We start from the raw sequence: 16,899 nt of genomic DNA, 5'->3' as shown, positions 1-16,899 counted from the left end.
AGCGCTACCGGCTTCACGGTTTGCCGGGCAGCCTCCAGACCCTGCGCCCCCGGCTGGGCGCTTCCCCTCCCGGGCTCCAGCTGCACTGGGGAAGCGCCGGCTGGGGGCGCAGGGTCTGAGGGCTGCCCGGCAAACCCTGAAGCCGGTAGCACTGGGGCAGCCCTTTCCCCCTGGCTGGGAGTGGAAGGGAGGAGGGGGCGGAGTTAGGGTGGAGAAGGGGCGGAGTTGGGGCGGGGCTGGGGGTGGGGAAATGGGCGGGGCCAGGGCCCGTGGAGGGTCCTCTTTTTTTATTTATGAGATATGGTAACCCTATCTAAACGCCTCCTCTCTGATTCCTCTCACATCAGTGGATTACTCCTGATTTACATTGCTGTGAAAGGAGAAACAGGGCCCATTGCAATAAATAAATACAGATGGTTATTAAAGGTGGTAGGAGGAGGTCAGGAAATGGTTTTGATTTACTTTATTCTGTGTCACCCCCGGCATGCCAGTGTGCTCCAAGTCCTGTGTCACTGGTGTTCTGGCCTGTTCCAAGGGAACGGAGGCTCCAGGCGGCAAGGGCTGAGCTTGGGGTCCAATTCACTACAGTAACTCATTTAACGTTGTCCCACTTAACGTTGTTTCAATGTTACGTCCCTGCTCAATTAGGGAACATGCTCATTTAAAGTTGTGCATGCTTATAACATTGTTTGGCTGCCTGCTTGCAACATTCTGTGGAAGAGCAGCGACTTTACAAGGGAGCATTGCACAAGTTCTGCTTCTCCGCCTCCTCCCCCTCCCTTCCAGCGCTTCCCCCACCACCAAACAGCTGTTTGGCGGCACTTAGGACTTTCTGGGAGGGAGGGGGAGGAATGGAGATGCAGGACTTCCCCACTCCTGCCCCTCCCTCCTAGAAAGTCCTAAGCGCGAAGTGCTGGGAGGGAGGAGCAGGAGTGGGGAAGCGCTGTGTCTCTGCTCCTCTCCCTCCCTCCCAGAAAGTCCTAAGCAACGCCAAACAGCAGTTTAGCAGCTCTTAGGATTTTCTGGCAGGGAGGGGGAGGAGTGGAGACGCGGGGCTTCCCTGCTCCTCCCCCTCCCTCCCAGCACTTTGGGCTTAGGACTTTCTGGGAGGGATGGGGAGGAGCGGGGAAGCCCTGCGTCTCCGCTCCTCCCCACCCTCACTCCATCCCAGAAAATCCTAAGCACCACCAAACAGCTGTTTAGCAGCGCTTAGGATTTTCTGGGAGGGAGGGGGAGGAGTGGAGATGCGGGGCTTCCCCACTCCTGCACCTCCCTCCCAGCACTTCGCGCTTAGGACTTTCTGGGAGGGAGGGGCAGGAGCAGGAAGGGTGCTTAGGACTTTGGGGGGGAGGGATGTGGAGTGGGGGTGGGAAGAGGTGGGCCTGGAGTGCAGCGGGGACAGGAAGAGGCGGACCTGGAGCATTCCCGGCAAAATCTGAGCCTGTTCTCCGGGAAAGCTGCCGCTGCTGCTGCAAAGATGCTTCCTAGCGTCCTTGCCTGCAGTGGGCTGTGCCTGTGTGGGGTAAGCCAGGGGCACTTCCCAACCACAGTACAGTACAGTATAAAGTATAATGCCTTTTGTCTGCCCCCAAAAAATTTCCTTGGAACATAACCCCCCGCATTTACATTAAATCTTATGGACAACTGGATTCGTTTAACATTGTTTCACTTAAAGTTGCATTTTTCAGGAACATAACTACAACGTTAAGTGAGGAGTTACTGTACTTTGTTTCTAACAATGGGGCTAGATTTCAGAGGAGTTAGAGAATTTATCCAGATAGGAGGTGGGGGAGGCAATTAAGCCCTTAGTCGTGCTTACCTGTCTCAAGGTCCCACTGCCACAATATGCACTTAGGAACCCTTGGCCATAGGGACTATTGACTAGTTAGCACAGTCAAATAATGCAGCCAGATGCAATGTTAACCAGTGCAATGTACTCCTGCTCTGACCTGCCAAGGTCTACTCTACTGCTCCCATTACAGTAGAATCCAATCTTTATGTTTTAAATTTTATTAAGTCTGGCAAATGGAATGAGTTCCCTTTAGCGAGTACACCTTGTTCTTATACTTAGGGTCTAAATGAGATCAATTGATTTCTCTGGTAATTTGAGCATTCCTGAACAAGAAGTCAAACATGCCCCTAACCGCTTCCCTTTCAAGAGTCAGCAACTGTTTGTTATGGGGTCACACGGGACTGAGAGTTTTAAAATAGTATTTTAAGGTAATTTCATGTTAAGTCAGCATGAAGCTTTGGTCGTGGTTATTAGTATGTAACCAAAGGACAGTGACGTTATCAGCCACATAAAGCATTTACTGAAGAGAACACCTGAGTGCAAAGCCCATTGGCATTAGTAAGACGTGTGAGTGAATTGTCGCTGGACACGTCTGGTTACAAAACACCCAGAAGCAAAGTGTTAGTAAAAATTAGGAAACATTTAATAAACAAAAAGCCAGATACCCCAGTGAGCCCCAGATACATTTCACTAGCTTGGCAAATAGGCTAATGAAGGCATATCTGATCATAGAGCTTTACAAGCCCCTCGGTAGTAAAATTAAACCACCTGTATTAAGAACAGCAGCAATTCCTTATTCCCACAATATGCCAGCATGTCACATGAATTCTGTAAGGAAACTGACAAGGTGGCTCTTTACCTGCATGTCATCAGAAGAAGAGTGTTAATGAAAGAGAACTCAATACTTACAAAAGCAGAGGAAAAGTGTATCAACGCACATTGCATAGACACTGAAGAACCCATGTGCAATTAGGTAAGAGCCAATAATGACAGTCTGCAAAAAAACCCAAAAACATACATTTGACACTATCATGGCAACATCACCTCAAAGAACAAGAACAAACAAGAAAGTCTGCTAAACCAACAGGAAAGGATTTATTTATAGTTCCATAACTCTGCAGTAGGCTTGCTGCTGAGGCAAAAGATCACAGATTAAAGTCACTGTGTGGTGACATACACCTGTTACCAATTTCTAAGATGGCAACTTGGAATCATGTTGTTCCCAGTGCAGGAAAACCCACACAAGGGCTATGAAACTCTGTTTCAGTTCATGGAGTTCTCTCAGATTGCCCCTTCAAGAAAGAGGGCTCACCACCCAACCTGCAGATATCCCCAGATCTATGAGGGACTCCACAGGGAAAGCATTTACATAGGAGCCAAGTGCTTTCTCTTTGCTCTGTAGACCTCATCCCTTAGGAAGACATGCTGCAATTGGTTCCCCATCGTCTACCCCAGTGCTGTGTGTGGAGGTTTGTGCAGAGCTGGCATGGAACCGAACTCTCCTGCACACAGAAGGTACCAAGTCCCTTGAGGCTCACTGCAGCACCATAATGGTACAAAGCTACCTGAACTGAGTCAGGGAGGGATGGAGTTTGGCAGAGCTGGCTAGCCACAGAAGAGGATGCTGCGCCCATTGACAGGATGGTGGAGATGCAGTTGCCAGTAAGTGCTCCCCAAGAACTGACCCAGAGCTGCCCCTCAAAACTCCCACAGTGTCCTAAGAATGTAAACTGCATCCTTACCAACAGGGGTACCCAGTAGTAATTTAATGTTGGGGTTTCTTGTTTGAACACTGGTATTCTATGTGTGAAGAAAAAGAAGGCTAGAACACCTGTAAGAAGCATAGAGCACAGGCCATTAGTTATTCACATAGGTATCTGGGACTTCAACACTCATGAAGAATGGGTAAGACAGGCACAGCTGAAAACAGACTCAGGAGGTTTTGAGCAATAAATCTCTAGATATCAATTATCCCCAGGATCTGTATTCTGACTAGAACAGAAATGGCATATAAATGAATTATCATAAAGATACTTGTGGGGCCAGAAAGACCTGACTCAATTGTTTTATTTCATGAGTCAGACTGGGTTTTATATCAAAACTAATAAATAAGAATATATGATACAAAAATATGATAATATAAAAGACCATCAGACTGATCTTGAAAAAAATAAATAAATTAAAAAGCATACGTGAGCAAAAGCCTGTGGCTTTAGCTTTCACCTCTTGGAGGAATATTTAACCATTTGAGATTAAAAATAGAAATGGCATAGCTATTGATAAATACACTTAATGATAAATCTAGAGCTACATACATTAATTCATCATCATATCTGTGCTACGCAGAACAGAAAAGACATGTTAATGAATTATCCTACACAATGTATCCTTAAGGAGGAGGAAAACATGAATCAATTTCAGCATTTCATGGCTCACATTTCAGAGACAGTTTCAAATCACATTTGCCTTCCCATTTTGAAAGTCAGTCTATAGTAATGACAAAAACATTACAGATTTGGTCTCAATTCTAATTTTCATCTGCTGGTAAAAAATAATCCATTTAGGACTTTTTTTAAAAATACACAAAATATAAAAGATGGCCATCAATGAAATCATGTTTTGAAACTCTTGTGACAGTTTAAAAGGCCTGAAGGGGACACCGTCAACTTGAATTTTTGAAATGGACCAATTAAAAAGAAAATTGGTTTTCTGCCGCAGCACACTGAAGAGTATGTCCTGACTTTTATTAGTATGAAAGTAAAAACTGTAAAAATGTTAGGTTTTGTCTGCTCCCCTGCTTGTGTTTGGAAGGGTCCTTTGGACAGGCCTGAATGCAACACTACAAAAGATGCTTAGGCCCACCCCGTCTCTCCATACACACACCTGCATGCAGCTTGCTGACAATTCAGTTTCAGTTACAGTGCTGCTGTTGCGGCTGATAAATACCCTCTTGCACAGTCTGAGGAAGAATGTGCACCTGTAACACACTGGGGATGGTATACTACAGGTTCCCCTCTCTGCCAGATCCACTGAGGATATGAGTCTGTTACAGTCAAAGGCAAACTACTTTAGTTCAAGGTGTAGAGGCTTATGCTTTTAGTTCTGGAGGTCCCCAGTTCAATCCCCAGCGTGTCAACCTTCCACAAGAACAGTGGAAGTGACTATACAAAAAATACTGTCAAATGCACAAAGTAAGATGAAAAAAAAGAGAGGGAAAACATGCTTCTTTGGGCTCAATCCTGCAATTCTTTGCTCATGTGATTAGTACTTATGGTATCAAGGTTTGCAAGAGCAAGTCCTTGATGTGTTGTCTGAGCACAGAAGTTTAGCACATTCTAGGCTAGTAGGGAATAAGAATCAACATCACATTGAAATAACTGACTTACCTACACCGCCAGCAACGAGAAGTTTCCCAAGGAACAACAAGAAATCTGTAACTTTGTCCAGCACTGCAACTCTATTCAACAGAGGACAAACGGTTTTTGAGCACCTCAAAACAGAACATCTCTACTCTTTTCATATTCCATGAAATCCATGGAAAGTTGATGAAATTGGCTCAGAAAAGTCATTGTCTTGCACTGGTCCTTTGGCCAACAATATAACAATGCAAGAAATCAACATGGAGACGATAAAGGAGGGTAGCATTTTAGAATTCTGGTTATTAAATGCCCAGTCTTGTGAGGGACTAAGGACCTTTAACTCCTAACGAAATCAATGAGAGGTGAGAGCATGTTTAAGAAGGATGAATTCAAACTGGAACAGGTACAGAGAAGGGCTACTAGGATGATCCGAGGAATGGAAAGCCTGTCTTATGAAAGGAGACTCAAAGAGCTTGGCTTGTTTAGCCTAACCAAAAGAAGGCTGAGGGGAGATATGATTGCTCTTTATAAATATATCAGAGGGATAAATATCAGGGAGGGAGAGGAATTATTTAAGCTTAGTACCAATGTGGACACAAGAACAAATGGATATAAACTGGACATTAGGAAGTTTAGACTTGAAATTAGATGAAGGTTTCTAACCATTAGAGGAGTGAAGTTCTGGAACTGCCTTCCAAGGGGAGTAGTGGGGGCAAGAGACATATCTGGCTTCAAGACTAAGCTTGATAAGTTTATGGAGGGGATGGTATGATGGGATAGCCTAATTTTGGCAATTAATTGATCTTTGGTTATTAGCAGGTAAATATGCCCAATGGTCTGTGATGGGATGTTAGATGGGCTGGGATCTGAGTTACTACAGAGAATTCTTTCCTGAGTGCTGGCTGGTGAGTCTTCCCCACCTGCTCAGGGTTTAACTGATCGCCATATTTGGGGTCGGGAAGGAATTTTCCTCCAGGGCAGATTGGCAGAGGCCCTGGAGGTTTTTCGCCTTCCTCTGCAGCGTGGGGCACGGGTCACTTGCTGGAGGATTCTCTGCACCTTGAGGTCTTTAAACCACGATTTGAGGACTTCAATAACTCAGGCATAGGCTAGAGGTTTGCTACAGGAGTGGGTGGGTGAGATTTTGTGGCCTGCATTGTGCAGGAGGTCAGACTAGATGATCATAATGGTCCCTTCTGACCTTAAAGTCTATGAGTCTATGAGCACTCAGCACATTGCTGAACAGGGCCATAGGACAGCAAAACTGCTGACAGCACTTGAAAGCTATTAATTGGGTGTTGTTCTTGTTGATAAAGAAATTAGCATATTTCTCTATTTCAGCCTTTTCTTCATAGCAGGATCCTGGGCAGGCCAGCCCTAGCAGGAGGTGAACTGGGCACCAAAACGTAGGAGACCCAGCATTTGTGCATGCTGTCAGTAGACTTTTGTCCATTTCATTCACTCCTTGCTAGCCACATTGTCTCTGCTTTCAGAATGCACTGAAACCTCAAGGCTTTGTTGAGGTGTCTCAGCACAGCACAGCAGGGGGCAATCTCAAAGCAGGAAATCAGCCCCAGGTGAATGAATGCTAGGAGTCAGAAAAATTGACAGTAAGTCTGCATTGCTCAGTCTTCCTTGTAATCAGACTGAAAACAACAGGAAGGAAAGGAGGCCAGAATGGGGGCTTATTGCAGGGAGCCTCTGATCAAAATCCTGCCTGACTCATGGCATGGAAATGAGACTTGTATTGCAAGACACTTGACAACAATGAAGGCTATGTATATGGTAATGTAATGTACCAGCATGAAATAAACATTCAACAACCAAATTAAAGAAAACAAACCATCATTAGCCTGTCAGAGTTAGGAATTAGAGCTAGAATATACAGAGTAGAAAATCCTAATTCAAAATAATACAAGGTTTGCCTGGCTCCTAGCTATTGCTCTTGGTGATTAACAGCAGTAGCATAAGGGAGAGAAGTGGAGGCGATAGCTAGGGCTATGATTTTGTCATGGAGGTCATGGTAATCATGAATTTAAGTAAAGTCTGTGAAATCTTGGAAATGGCTGTAAAAACATATTTGATTAGGCCCCAAATCGAGTAGCGTTGCAACCTGGTGCACGGCGTCACAGTACCAATCAGGTTTGGCCCATCTGCCTTCATCTACAGAGGGGCGGACAGGCCAAACCTAAGTAGTGCTGCGACCCTGTGTGCCAGGTTGTAATGCCCAGCTCTGCAGACAAGAGCTGCCTCTGTAGGGGGAGTACAAGTCAGGCTTGCTCTCCAAACTCCCCCCGAGACACATACCCCTGGGACTACCTTTCAGCATCCCTCACTGTACTCTTGTGAAAAATACGTTAGATCTCTGATCTGATCTCAGATCTCTGCCACAAAATTTACTGAAGAGACAAGGTGGGTAAGATAATATCTTTCATTGCACCAACTTCTGTTGGTGAAAGAGACAAGCTTTCAAGCTACAGGCCTTGTCTACACTACATAGTTAGGCTGACATAAGCCACCTTGCATTGACCTAGTTGTGCATGTGTCTACATTTAAATTTGTCTCCCACTGATCTAAGTGGCTTGTTACAGCAATGAGCAGTGTTGAGCCATGGTCGATGTACTGAGGTCGATGCAATGTGACTGTTACTTATGTCAAACTAACAGACCTCCAGCAGCTATACCACAATGCCAGACACTGACTGCTCTGGTCACAATTGATAGCTCCACTGCCCAGGGTCATTGAGACTGGAAGGTCCCCTTCCCCTTTAAAATCTTGCACATTTTTGAAATGTGTTTTCCTGATTATCCAGCTTGGTGAGCACACTTAGCAGTTCTCCATTTTTGTGAGCAACTGCCCAGCTGGCCATGCTGGCTACACACTCCAGATGTGCTCTGGCTTGGAGTAGACAGGAGATATTGGATCTCCTGGCCTGTGGGAAGAAGACACTGTGAAAGCACAGCTATGGACCAGTCACAGAAACATGGACATTTATGAGCAGATTGCTCAGGGGATGCAGGAGAAGGAGTACAACAGGGATCAGCCGCAGTGCCTTGTGAAAGCAAAGGAACTGCAGCAGGCATATCAGAAGGCCAGAGAGACAAACTGTCAATGTGGTGCTGAGCCACAGACCTGCCATTTTTACAAAGAGCTGCATGCTGAACTTGGCAAAGACCCCACTACCACCCTGCAGAACACCTTGTGGATACCTCCAAGGAGCCCAAGTCACGGGATCCTGGTGTGAACTGGGAGGAGGAGATGGAGGAGGATGGGGGACATGTGACCAGGAGGTCCAGCTATGCCACAAGCCGGGACCTGTTTGAGACTCCACCCATCCAGTCAGTCCTGGTAGTTGAGCATGGATGAGCCCGATGCAGGGGAAAGAACCTCAGGTAAGTGTGCTATTGCCCTCTACATATAGTTTCATGCAACCGAGAAATTTCCTCCTTATTTCCCTCACCCTTGTGGGCCTTACTTACTCTGGCCAGTGCTGTGAGTGGTGCCATGCACAAGTACTCGACAGCAGAAGTGTGCATAAGCATGTCTGGTTTAACAAGGAAAGGGGGAAGTTCTGAATCTTAACTTTCACTTTACATTATGACTATATTGACAATGGTACCTCTGTGTGTTTTATCTGCAGTTACTGCTGTGATCTTGAGGGGTTTCCCCTTCCACACCCATGGAATGCCTGAGCCACTTACAGAGGAAAAAGAAGAGGACTAGGGATGACATGTTCAGTGAGATCCTACAAGTCAGTGCTGAATCATATCATGGCAAAGGGCCTGGAAGGTAAACATTGCAGACATCCTGGAGAAGGAAAGATCATACAGGGTTTTGGCCCAGGAGTCCCAGGAGAGGGAGATTCACCAGGACATAATGGCACTTCTCCAGACGCTACAGATTCAACAATCACAGGATCACCTCCCTTTGCAGTCCACAGAGAACTCCATTACAGCATCTCCCTATATTCCCCTCAACATTCCAGGTGGTGTCAGGGGCCATATCCCTACCCTACCACTTCACCGCAGGGGACATTAAGGACAAACACAGTTTCACATACACTGACCTGTGAAATCCACAGTTGCAGTATGTGTAGGTAAAACGGACATGAATGTTCTTTCCCCTTGTTAAGTTCTGATCCATTAATTTATTAAGTTCTTAATGTATTTGCTGTTAGATTGCACAGATTTTTCTTTGCACTAGTTTTGTTACTAAACAAAACTGGAAAATAATTAATCTTCATTAGTTCACAGCATATGCTGCAGAGTGCCTCGCAGTTCTGAAAGCAGCCACTTCTTGTTGTACAGTGTGATACAACTCTTAGGACCAGTGACAAACACAGGGTAATAATCACAAATGTACACTGTAAAAATTAATAGGTGCATTGACAGTGTTATATTCATAGATGTGCACCAAGCACCATACAATTCCTAAAAGGCCTCAAAACGGCAGGGCCAGGTAGAGCACAGTACACCACAACACATTATTGTTGCTTGCTGTTAAAGTGCTCTTCCAAGCTTCCCTGAGCCCTATAGCTGCATGCTGAGCTTTTCTAATAGCCCTTGTGTCTGGCTGTTCAAACTCAGCAGACAGCTGCTCCACCTCTGCCCTTCACCCTGGTGGCAACTTTCCACTTTTCTTCACAGATATTATGTAGGACACCGCAGGCAGCTATAACCACCGGGATGGGTTTTTTTCCACTGAGATTCAATATAGGGTTACCATATTTCAACACTGAAAAAAGAGGACACTCCACGGGGGCCCTGGCCCTGCCCCAACTCCACCCCTTCCCCACCCCCGGCCCCGCCCCAACCCCGCCCCCATTCCAACCCCTTCCCCAAAGTCCCTGCCCCAACTCTGCCCCCTCCTCTGAGCACCCTGCATTCCCACTCCTTCCTCCCGCTCTGATCTTGGTTGGGGGTTGCTAAGTGCTTCCCTGCTCCCCACTCGCCCTGCAGCCCCTGCACCCCCCCACCCCTGCAGCCTCTGCGCCCCCCCCAGTGGCCGGGGGGTCCCCGCCCGTGAGGGAAGCCTGAGCCGCTGTCTGGGCCCGGCCTCCCCGTGGTCCTGCAGGCTCAGCTGGGGCACGCGGTCTGCCCGTCCTGCGGGGGCAGCAGCGGCCCCTCCGCAGCCTTCTGCGGCTGTGCCCCCCCTCACTCCCCCCCGCCCGAGCTCGCTACAATGTAGCTGGGGCGGCTGGGCTGCACTGCGCACCCGGCAGGTCGTGCTGGGGCCGGGCGGACCCTGGCTTATGCCTCCCTATTTTCCCCGGACATGTTCGGCTTTTGGGAAATTCCCCCCGGACTGGGATTTGAGGACCAAAAAGCCGGACATGTCCGGGGAAATCCGGACGTATGGTAACCCTACAATAGTATGAGTAAACAATGCCAGCATCCTTTCAATCTACCAAAAGCGCATTCTACTGTCATTCTGCACCTGCGGAGCCAGTAGTTGAATCTTTCCTTGGTGCTACCAAGGTGAGCCAGGGGAGCAAGGGGTAGGCTGGGTACCCCAGGATCACTACAAGTATTTCAACATTGCCAATCGTAATCTGCTGGTCAGGAGAGAAAGTCCCTGCTTCTAGCTTTCTGAATAGTCCTGTGCTCTGAAAGATGCTAGTGTCATGCATCTTCCCTGATCAGCCCACACTGATGTCAGTGAAGCATCCCTGGTGATCCACCAATGCTTGCATAACTATAGAAAAGCAGCCCTTTCTGTTGATGTACTCTGTGGCAAGGTGGTCTGGTGCCAAAATAGGGACATGTATGCCATCTATCACTCCACTACAGTTCAGGAACCCCTTTGCTGCAGATCCATCCACTATGTCCTGCATATTGCCAGGAGGAGACAATTAATGGCCCTGCACACTTGCATGACAATGTCCCCCACGATGCATTTGCCAACTCTAAAATGATTTCCTACTGACCGGTAGCAATCCAGCATTCCAAGTGTCCACAGTGCCATTGCCACTCACTTCTTCACTGTCAGCGTAGCTTTCATTGTGATGTCCCTGCGCTGGAGTGCTGAGGTGAGCTCAGCACACAGATCCAGGAATGTGGCCTTGTGCATCCAAAAGTTCTGCAGCCACTGCTCATCATCCCAAGCCTGCATTACGATGCTATCACACCGTCAGTGCTAGTTTCTCAAGCTCAGAAGTGGCACTCCACCATCTGCAGCTCCTCCATGAATGCCACCAACAACCCTGAAATGGTTCTTGCTATGTCTCACAGCAACCTGTCCTCCAAGAAATTGTCATGTTCTGCCCTGATTTGGTTATTCTTATGGCTCTCCAAATGCTGGAGGATTGTGCATCCTGTGCTTGCAATGCTTATGACAATAGTGCAGAGCTGTATAGGCTCCATGCTTCCGTCAGAGATGGCGAACAGAGAGGAGGGCTGCACAAGTTTGTGGGAGTTTTAAAAAGGGGCAAGAAAATTATGGGATACAAGTGACATTATGGGATGGAGACAGCTGCACGCTGGGAACTTGACCCCTGGCCCCAATCACCCATGTGACTTATGTCTGCCCAACCCTGCATTGCCTAATCTCCCCAAAAGACAGTGTGCTGGATGGTGGTGGGTTGCAATTTGGGATACCTACCCATGGTGCATTGCATTATGCATCGATACAAGTACCCCTGGTGAGTACATGCAGCACTTGTAAAAGGAGCCAAATACGCACGCGCAGAAGTGATATACTATCTGCAGCAGCTTTATACTGATGTAACTTGCATTGCCCAAAGTTTGTAATGCAGACATGGCCCACAGAGCTCTTGGAAAGGTACTCAGAGTGTCACAGCTATATACAACAGATTGTTTAGCACACACAGTTAACACGTACTGTAAGACAGTGGTTCTGAACCTGAGGGCCGGGGCCCCAAGCAGGTTTCAGGGGGTCCACCAAGCAGGGCCAGTGTTAGATTCGCTGGGGCCCAGGGAACAAAGCCAAAGCCCCACCACATGGGGGCTGAACTCCGGGGCCCTGAGTCCCGACACCCAGGACTAAAGTTGAACTTAGCTTTACGGGGGCCTGTAGTGAGGCCGAGTGGCCTCCCTCCGAGCGGGAGAGTGAGGGACCATTACACTCCCCTTGGAGGGCAGAGCCTAGATCGCCCTGCCCCCCTCGCCAGAAGTACCGGGGTGTGGCCGGAAGTATAAAAGGCAGGCCCTGCAGCACAGTTGTGGCAGAGCCTGTGGAGGAGAAGGACGCTCCGCCTGTTCTGCAGTGTCCCAGAGGGGAACCTACGCCTGGCTGTTCCCGATCCCCAGATGCCAATGAGGACTGGCCTGGAGTGCCTGCCACTGTGTACCCCAAGGAGCCGGAAGAGGACTGGAGGCCACAGGTACCGAACCCCGGGGAGGCAGGAAGTGGTCCAGGGGCAGCCAGGGAACAGTTGGCTGCAGAGCCAGGGGTGGCTCAGTCGGCATGTTGGGGCTGGATCCCCACCGACACAGGGGCAGCCATCCCTGCCCCTGCCAGGGCCCTGGGCTGGGATACGGTGGAGTAGGGTGGGCCCGCATTCCCCTGCCACCACACCCCGGGGTGGCCGACTCCCTACACTGTGCAAGGAAGCTCCAGCTCTGAAGAAGGAGCTTCCCTTACCAGCTCCCTTATAGACTGTTGCTTTGCTGGCTGCCTGAGCCCCGCCCAGGCTAAAGCCAGACTTGAACCTGTTTTATTGCTGGCAGCCTGAGCCTCCTCAAGCCCAGGCCCCAGCTCAGGTATAGACTCTGTTTAAGGGCTGGCAGAATGAGCTGCCCAAACCCAGGCTAACGTCTGACTGTGACTGTTGGTTGCCCAGCCCTATTGTGGGCTCTTCACTGTCCTGCGGATTCTGGTTCTGGCCAGACGGGACTGGACTGAGTGGCCTCCCTCCCCATGGGAGAGCGAGGAACCATTACAGCACCCCGTGGCATGGGATTGCAAGCTGGAAGTGACATTGTTCTGGTATTTACACTTGATAACAGGAGTGGAGACTCCTCAGGTGCAGCCCTTTGTCTAACTCTGGTATGCAATAGGCAGGGGTGCTTAACTGAATGGCTGCACCCACAAGGAAGTCCTGGAACCTTTACATACAGCTCAGTCCTCTCCTCCTGCCTCTGTCTAGAAACTCCATTCCCCCAGTCTTTGTCCGCATTCTCTTCTCATTCAGTGTCTCTCCCTCCCTGCTCCTCACCATCCAGGTCCTCTTATCCTTTCCTGAATAATTTAAACTACCTAACCTCCTTAAATGTGCCTCTTGCTGGTAATTAGGCTACCTCCTATTGCTCCAACATGGCCTCCTCCTAAGGGCTTGTTCTAATCAGCAACCTGCTCCCATTCTTTCTGATCTTCAGATATTACAGGAAGAGCCAGGAGCACGGAAGAGGAGTGCTGATTAGCATAACGAGTTCAGCAGCAGCCCTAGCGATGGAGCGAGGGGGCTGGGGTTCAACACCAGGAGAGATACCTATTATAGACTTTGGTTTTAAAAGCAAAAACATTCCCTCCCTCCTTGTCACCATCCCAGCCCCCTTCCCTCTCCCTTGCCCCCTCCCCAAGTTTCCTTCCAGGGATTTTGAGGCTTAGACCTAGCTGTTCCTCTTATTAAAAAATGTGAATCCAACCTCAACCCTTGCAAGCTACACCTGGATGCCACGGTGATGGGTGCCTTATGAGGTGTGTAAGAAATCAATAGAAATGTTGTCAGTAGGCACCACTGCTTTCTTGACAGTCCTGCTGCAGCTACCAGGGATGCCTAGCCACCTACAATGTCAACCAATTAACCCGCAGCAAAGGTGTCTGTCAGGTTAAATAAAATCATCCTAGCTCAGGCTATTGACTAGCTCTATGGCTTGCCAGATGCATGAGGAGCTGCTAAAAGGGAGAGCAATGTGTGAAGGCAGGACCCGTTACAATCAATTTTCTAGGGGGAAAAGTGAGTTTTCAGAGTGTAATAGCAGCAACAAGAAACACGGCCTCTTACCTCACCACGTTCCGCATTAGCAGAAAGAACGCTTCCTTTGCTGAGGTGCAGAAGTTTTTACCATATATCGCAATCTGCAAAACAGTAACAGTTGATTGTTAACTATATAGCTAATCAAGGACAGCCCTAAGTTTTCTGGGGCCCTATGCAAATGAACCCATGTAGGGCCCTACATAGTTCTTTCCCACCTGTGACCAAACCCACCCACCTCCACATATCCATAAACCGTCCCACAATACACTTCCTGCTTCCTGTTACTTCTCACCAGACTGTCACAGAATATCTCTCAGCCCACCCACCTCTCCAAATCATCTGTTTGTGGGGCTCTGCAGCCTCTGGTGACCTGCTTACAGGAGAGAAAGGCAGGAGGTGGAGACAATACTTAGGTTTCCAAATAGAGCAGCTGGGGAACACAGTCTCTGCCACAGCTTGCCTACAGTTGAGGAATTGAGGATAGCAAGTTGAGGGGTATATAGGGAGAAGCGTTGTGGTCTATCCATCCACAAACAAGCCTAAAGCCACTACTGGGATTTGTGCAGGGATTAGGCACAATAACTGAATGCAAAAAAGCCACTTTAAAATAAGATTAAGGCTACAGATGAACCTGAAGCAAAACCCAGGCTCCAAATGCCCCTGACCTTTGGGGAAATTCAGTCCACATCTCAACTCTGCAGCTCAGGCCTTTTGCTAGTGGAGGCACAAACTAACAAAATCCATCTAAGGCAGGCCCCCCTCCCTTAAGGCTGCTTATTACACAGATCGGATGCCCTGGACATGATTCAGATCTCACACCAAAGTAGATCAGGAGTAACTCCACTGAAGTCAATGGAGTTACATCAGTGTAAGATTGGAACAAGATCAAAACAGGCCCTACTTGTTCAGAGCTCTGCAAAACTGAAGCATTATCAGGGACCAGGTTCTGCTCACTGCTACTTCTAATGAGCTTTAGTTGAGTTAATTTGGATTTATATTTGCATGTCTAAATGCACAGTGTATCCAAAGGGCAACAGCTTTAATAGGGACATGCCTTGCTTTTCCTGGACAACCTCAGTATTATTTTAATATAGGTTATTAAATGCTTAAAAAACCCCCCACAAAAGTCAAGACTTTGTCTATGTTGGAAAATTGACTGGCATAGCTACTGCAGAATAAGCTATTCTGTACTAGCTGTTGTAGAATAGCTGCCTGAGCGGAGACTCGAATAAAAGTGACTTTATTCCAGAGTAATTTCCCAGCTCACGCAGTTTAGTAAATTCACTTTCTTTCCAGAACAGTGTCTCCACGTGGGGGAGATATTCTGGAATAGTTAAATTATACCACAATAGTTATGCTGGTCAATTTTCCCCATGCAGATAAGGCTGTAGAAAGAACAATTTCCTCCCCTGAAGACTGCACTAATTCTGAGATCCCTTTGGAGCAAATGGGGTTTTAATGAAAGCATTAGAGTCACTTCCTCGGAGATAACAGCTCTTAGACTGCAAAACACTTTTACTGAAATTGTTTCAGGTCAAAACAAGACAACACAGGTGAATTCTGCTCTTATTTACAACGGGGTAAATCTGGAATCTCTCCCCTGAAACCAATGCAGCTCCTCTGGAATTACACCACTTGAACTGAGAGCAGAATTCGGCTCTATGATTTTACTGGCGAGTACAAGTGCTGAGTGTTCTGTAGCTTCCTTATTCACAGCAGCACATTTTAACAAAAACATCACGTCGGTATGTAGTATACAGTGTTTGCAGGAGGTGGTGACATTCCTATTGAAATCAGTGTTTGAATTGCAGGTGGGGGGGAATGTTAACCAGTCATACTGTATCTCCACTTCTGATGGGTACTGGTAGGGGGGGAAGAGGGATGGGGGAGGGGAAAAAGGATACTATCATTTGGGGGGGCAGGGACATATGAATTCCCCCAAAGTCACTAAAATCCAATTCTTTACCTTCTAGAGTCAAACAGTGACAGACTGTAACCAAAGTAAAGCCTGGCATAGCTAAAAAGCAAAACATTAACGTTTTGATGACTGCAGATACATCTATACTGCACGCTCCTTATGGAGGCTTGTAGGAGTACAGACACTGCACGCCCCCCTAGCACAGGTATAAACAGCAGTTTAGATGGCGAGCCACAGTTTAGGCTGTTTTTAGCAGTGTAGTGTCCTGCTGCCTCCCTGCTGCTGAAGACTTTCCCTACTGCAGTGAAAGGCTCCAGCAACAGGGAAAGGCTCTGGCATCCGGGAGCTGCCAGAGCCTTTCGCTGCTTCATGTAGCTATACATAAGTGTGGAAACAGCCTACTTGTCACGGCAGCATGTAGCTACATGTACCCTACATATCCCCGCCACTGGTGTGCAGTGTAGGCATATCTTAAGGCATAGGCACCGACTCCCACTGTTCCCGGTGGGTGCTCGACCCCACCCCCGCCCCTGCACCACCCTCGGCCCACCCCCATTCCACCCCTTCCCCAAAGTCCCTGCTCCCTTCCCGCCCCCATTCCACCCCCTTCCCCCAAGTCCCTGCCCCTGCCTGCCTCTTCTCCACCTCCTCCCCTGAGTGTGCCTCATCCCTGCTCCTCCCCCCTCCCTCCTGGAAAGTCCTAAGTACTGCCAAACAGCTGTTTGACAACGGGAGATAGGCGGAGGAGCGGGAACGCGGCATGCTCAGAGGAGGAGGTGGAAGTGGAGGAGGAGGTGAGGTGGGGCGGGGAGCTTGGCTGCCGGTGGGTGCTAATTTTTCCCCGTGGGTGCTCCAACCCCGGAACACCCACGTAGTCGACACCTATGCCTTG

At 48.2% G+C, this 16,899-nt stretch overlaps 1 protein-coding gene across 5 annotated transcripts in view; it reads right to left on the bottom strand.

Moving 5' to 3' along the window:
- LOC112107617 (choline transporter-like protein 5) overlaps positions 1 to 16,899 on the bottom strand; it is a 199,052-nt gene that overhangs the window by 6,250 nt on the left and 175,903 nt on the right. For all 5 annotated transcript variants that reach the window (XM_026655798.1, XM_026655799.2, XM_026655797.2 and 2 more), the window contains 4 exons: positions 14,117 to 14,190; positions 5,179 to 5,249; positions 3,535 to 3,623; positions 2,702 to 2,786 (listed from right to left, as the gene is read on the bottom strand). In XM_026655798.1, the coding sequence (XP_026511583.1) occupies positions 2,702 to 2,786; positions 3,535 to 3,623; positions 5,179 to 5,249; positions 14,117 to 14,190 (319 nt within the window). The remainder of the gene's footprint in view (positions 1 to 2,701; positions 2,787 to 3,534; positions 3,624 to 5,178; positions 5,250 to 14,116; positions 14,191 to 16,899) is intronic.

Source organism: Terrapene carolina, unplaced genomic scaffold (genome assembly GCF_002925995.2).
Source record: "Terrapene carolina triunguis isolate 2854851 unplaced genomic scaffold, T_m_triunguis-2.0 Scaffold211, whole genome shotgun sequence".
Taxonomy (NCBI): domain Eukaryota; kingdom Metazoa; phylum Chordata; order Testudines; family Emydidae; genus Terrapene; species Terrapene triunguis.
The sequence above is the reverse complement of the archived record's forward strand: the minus strand, read 5'-3'. Positions and strand labels throughout refer to the sequence as shown.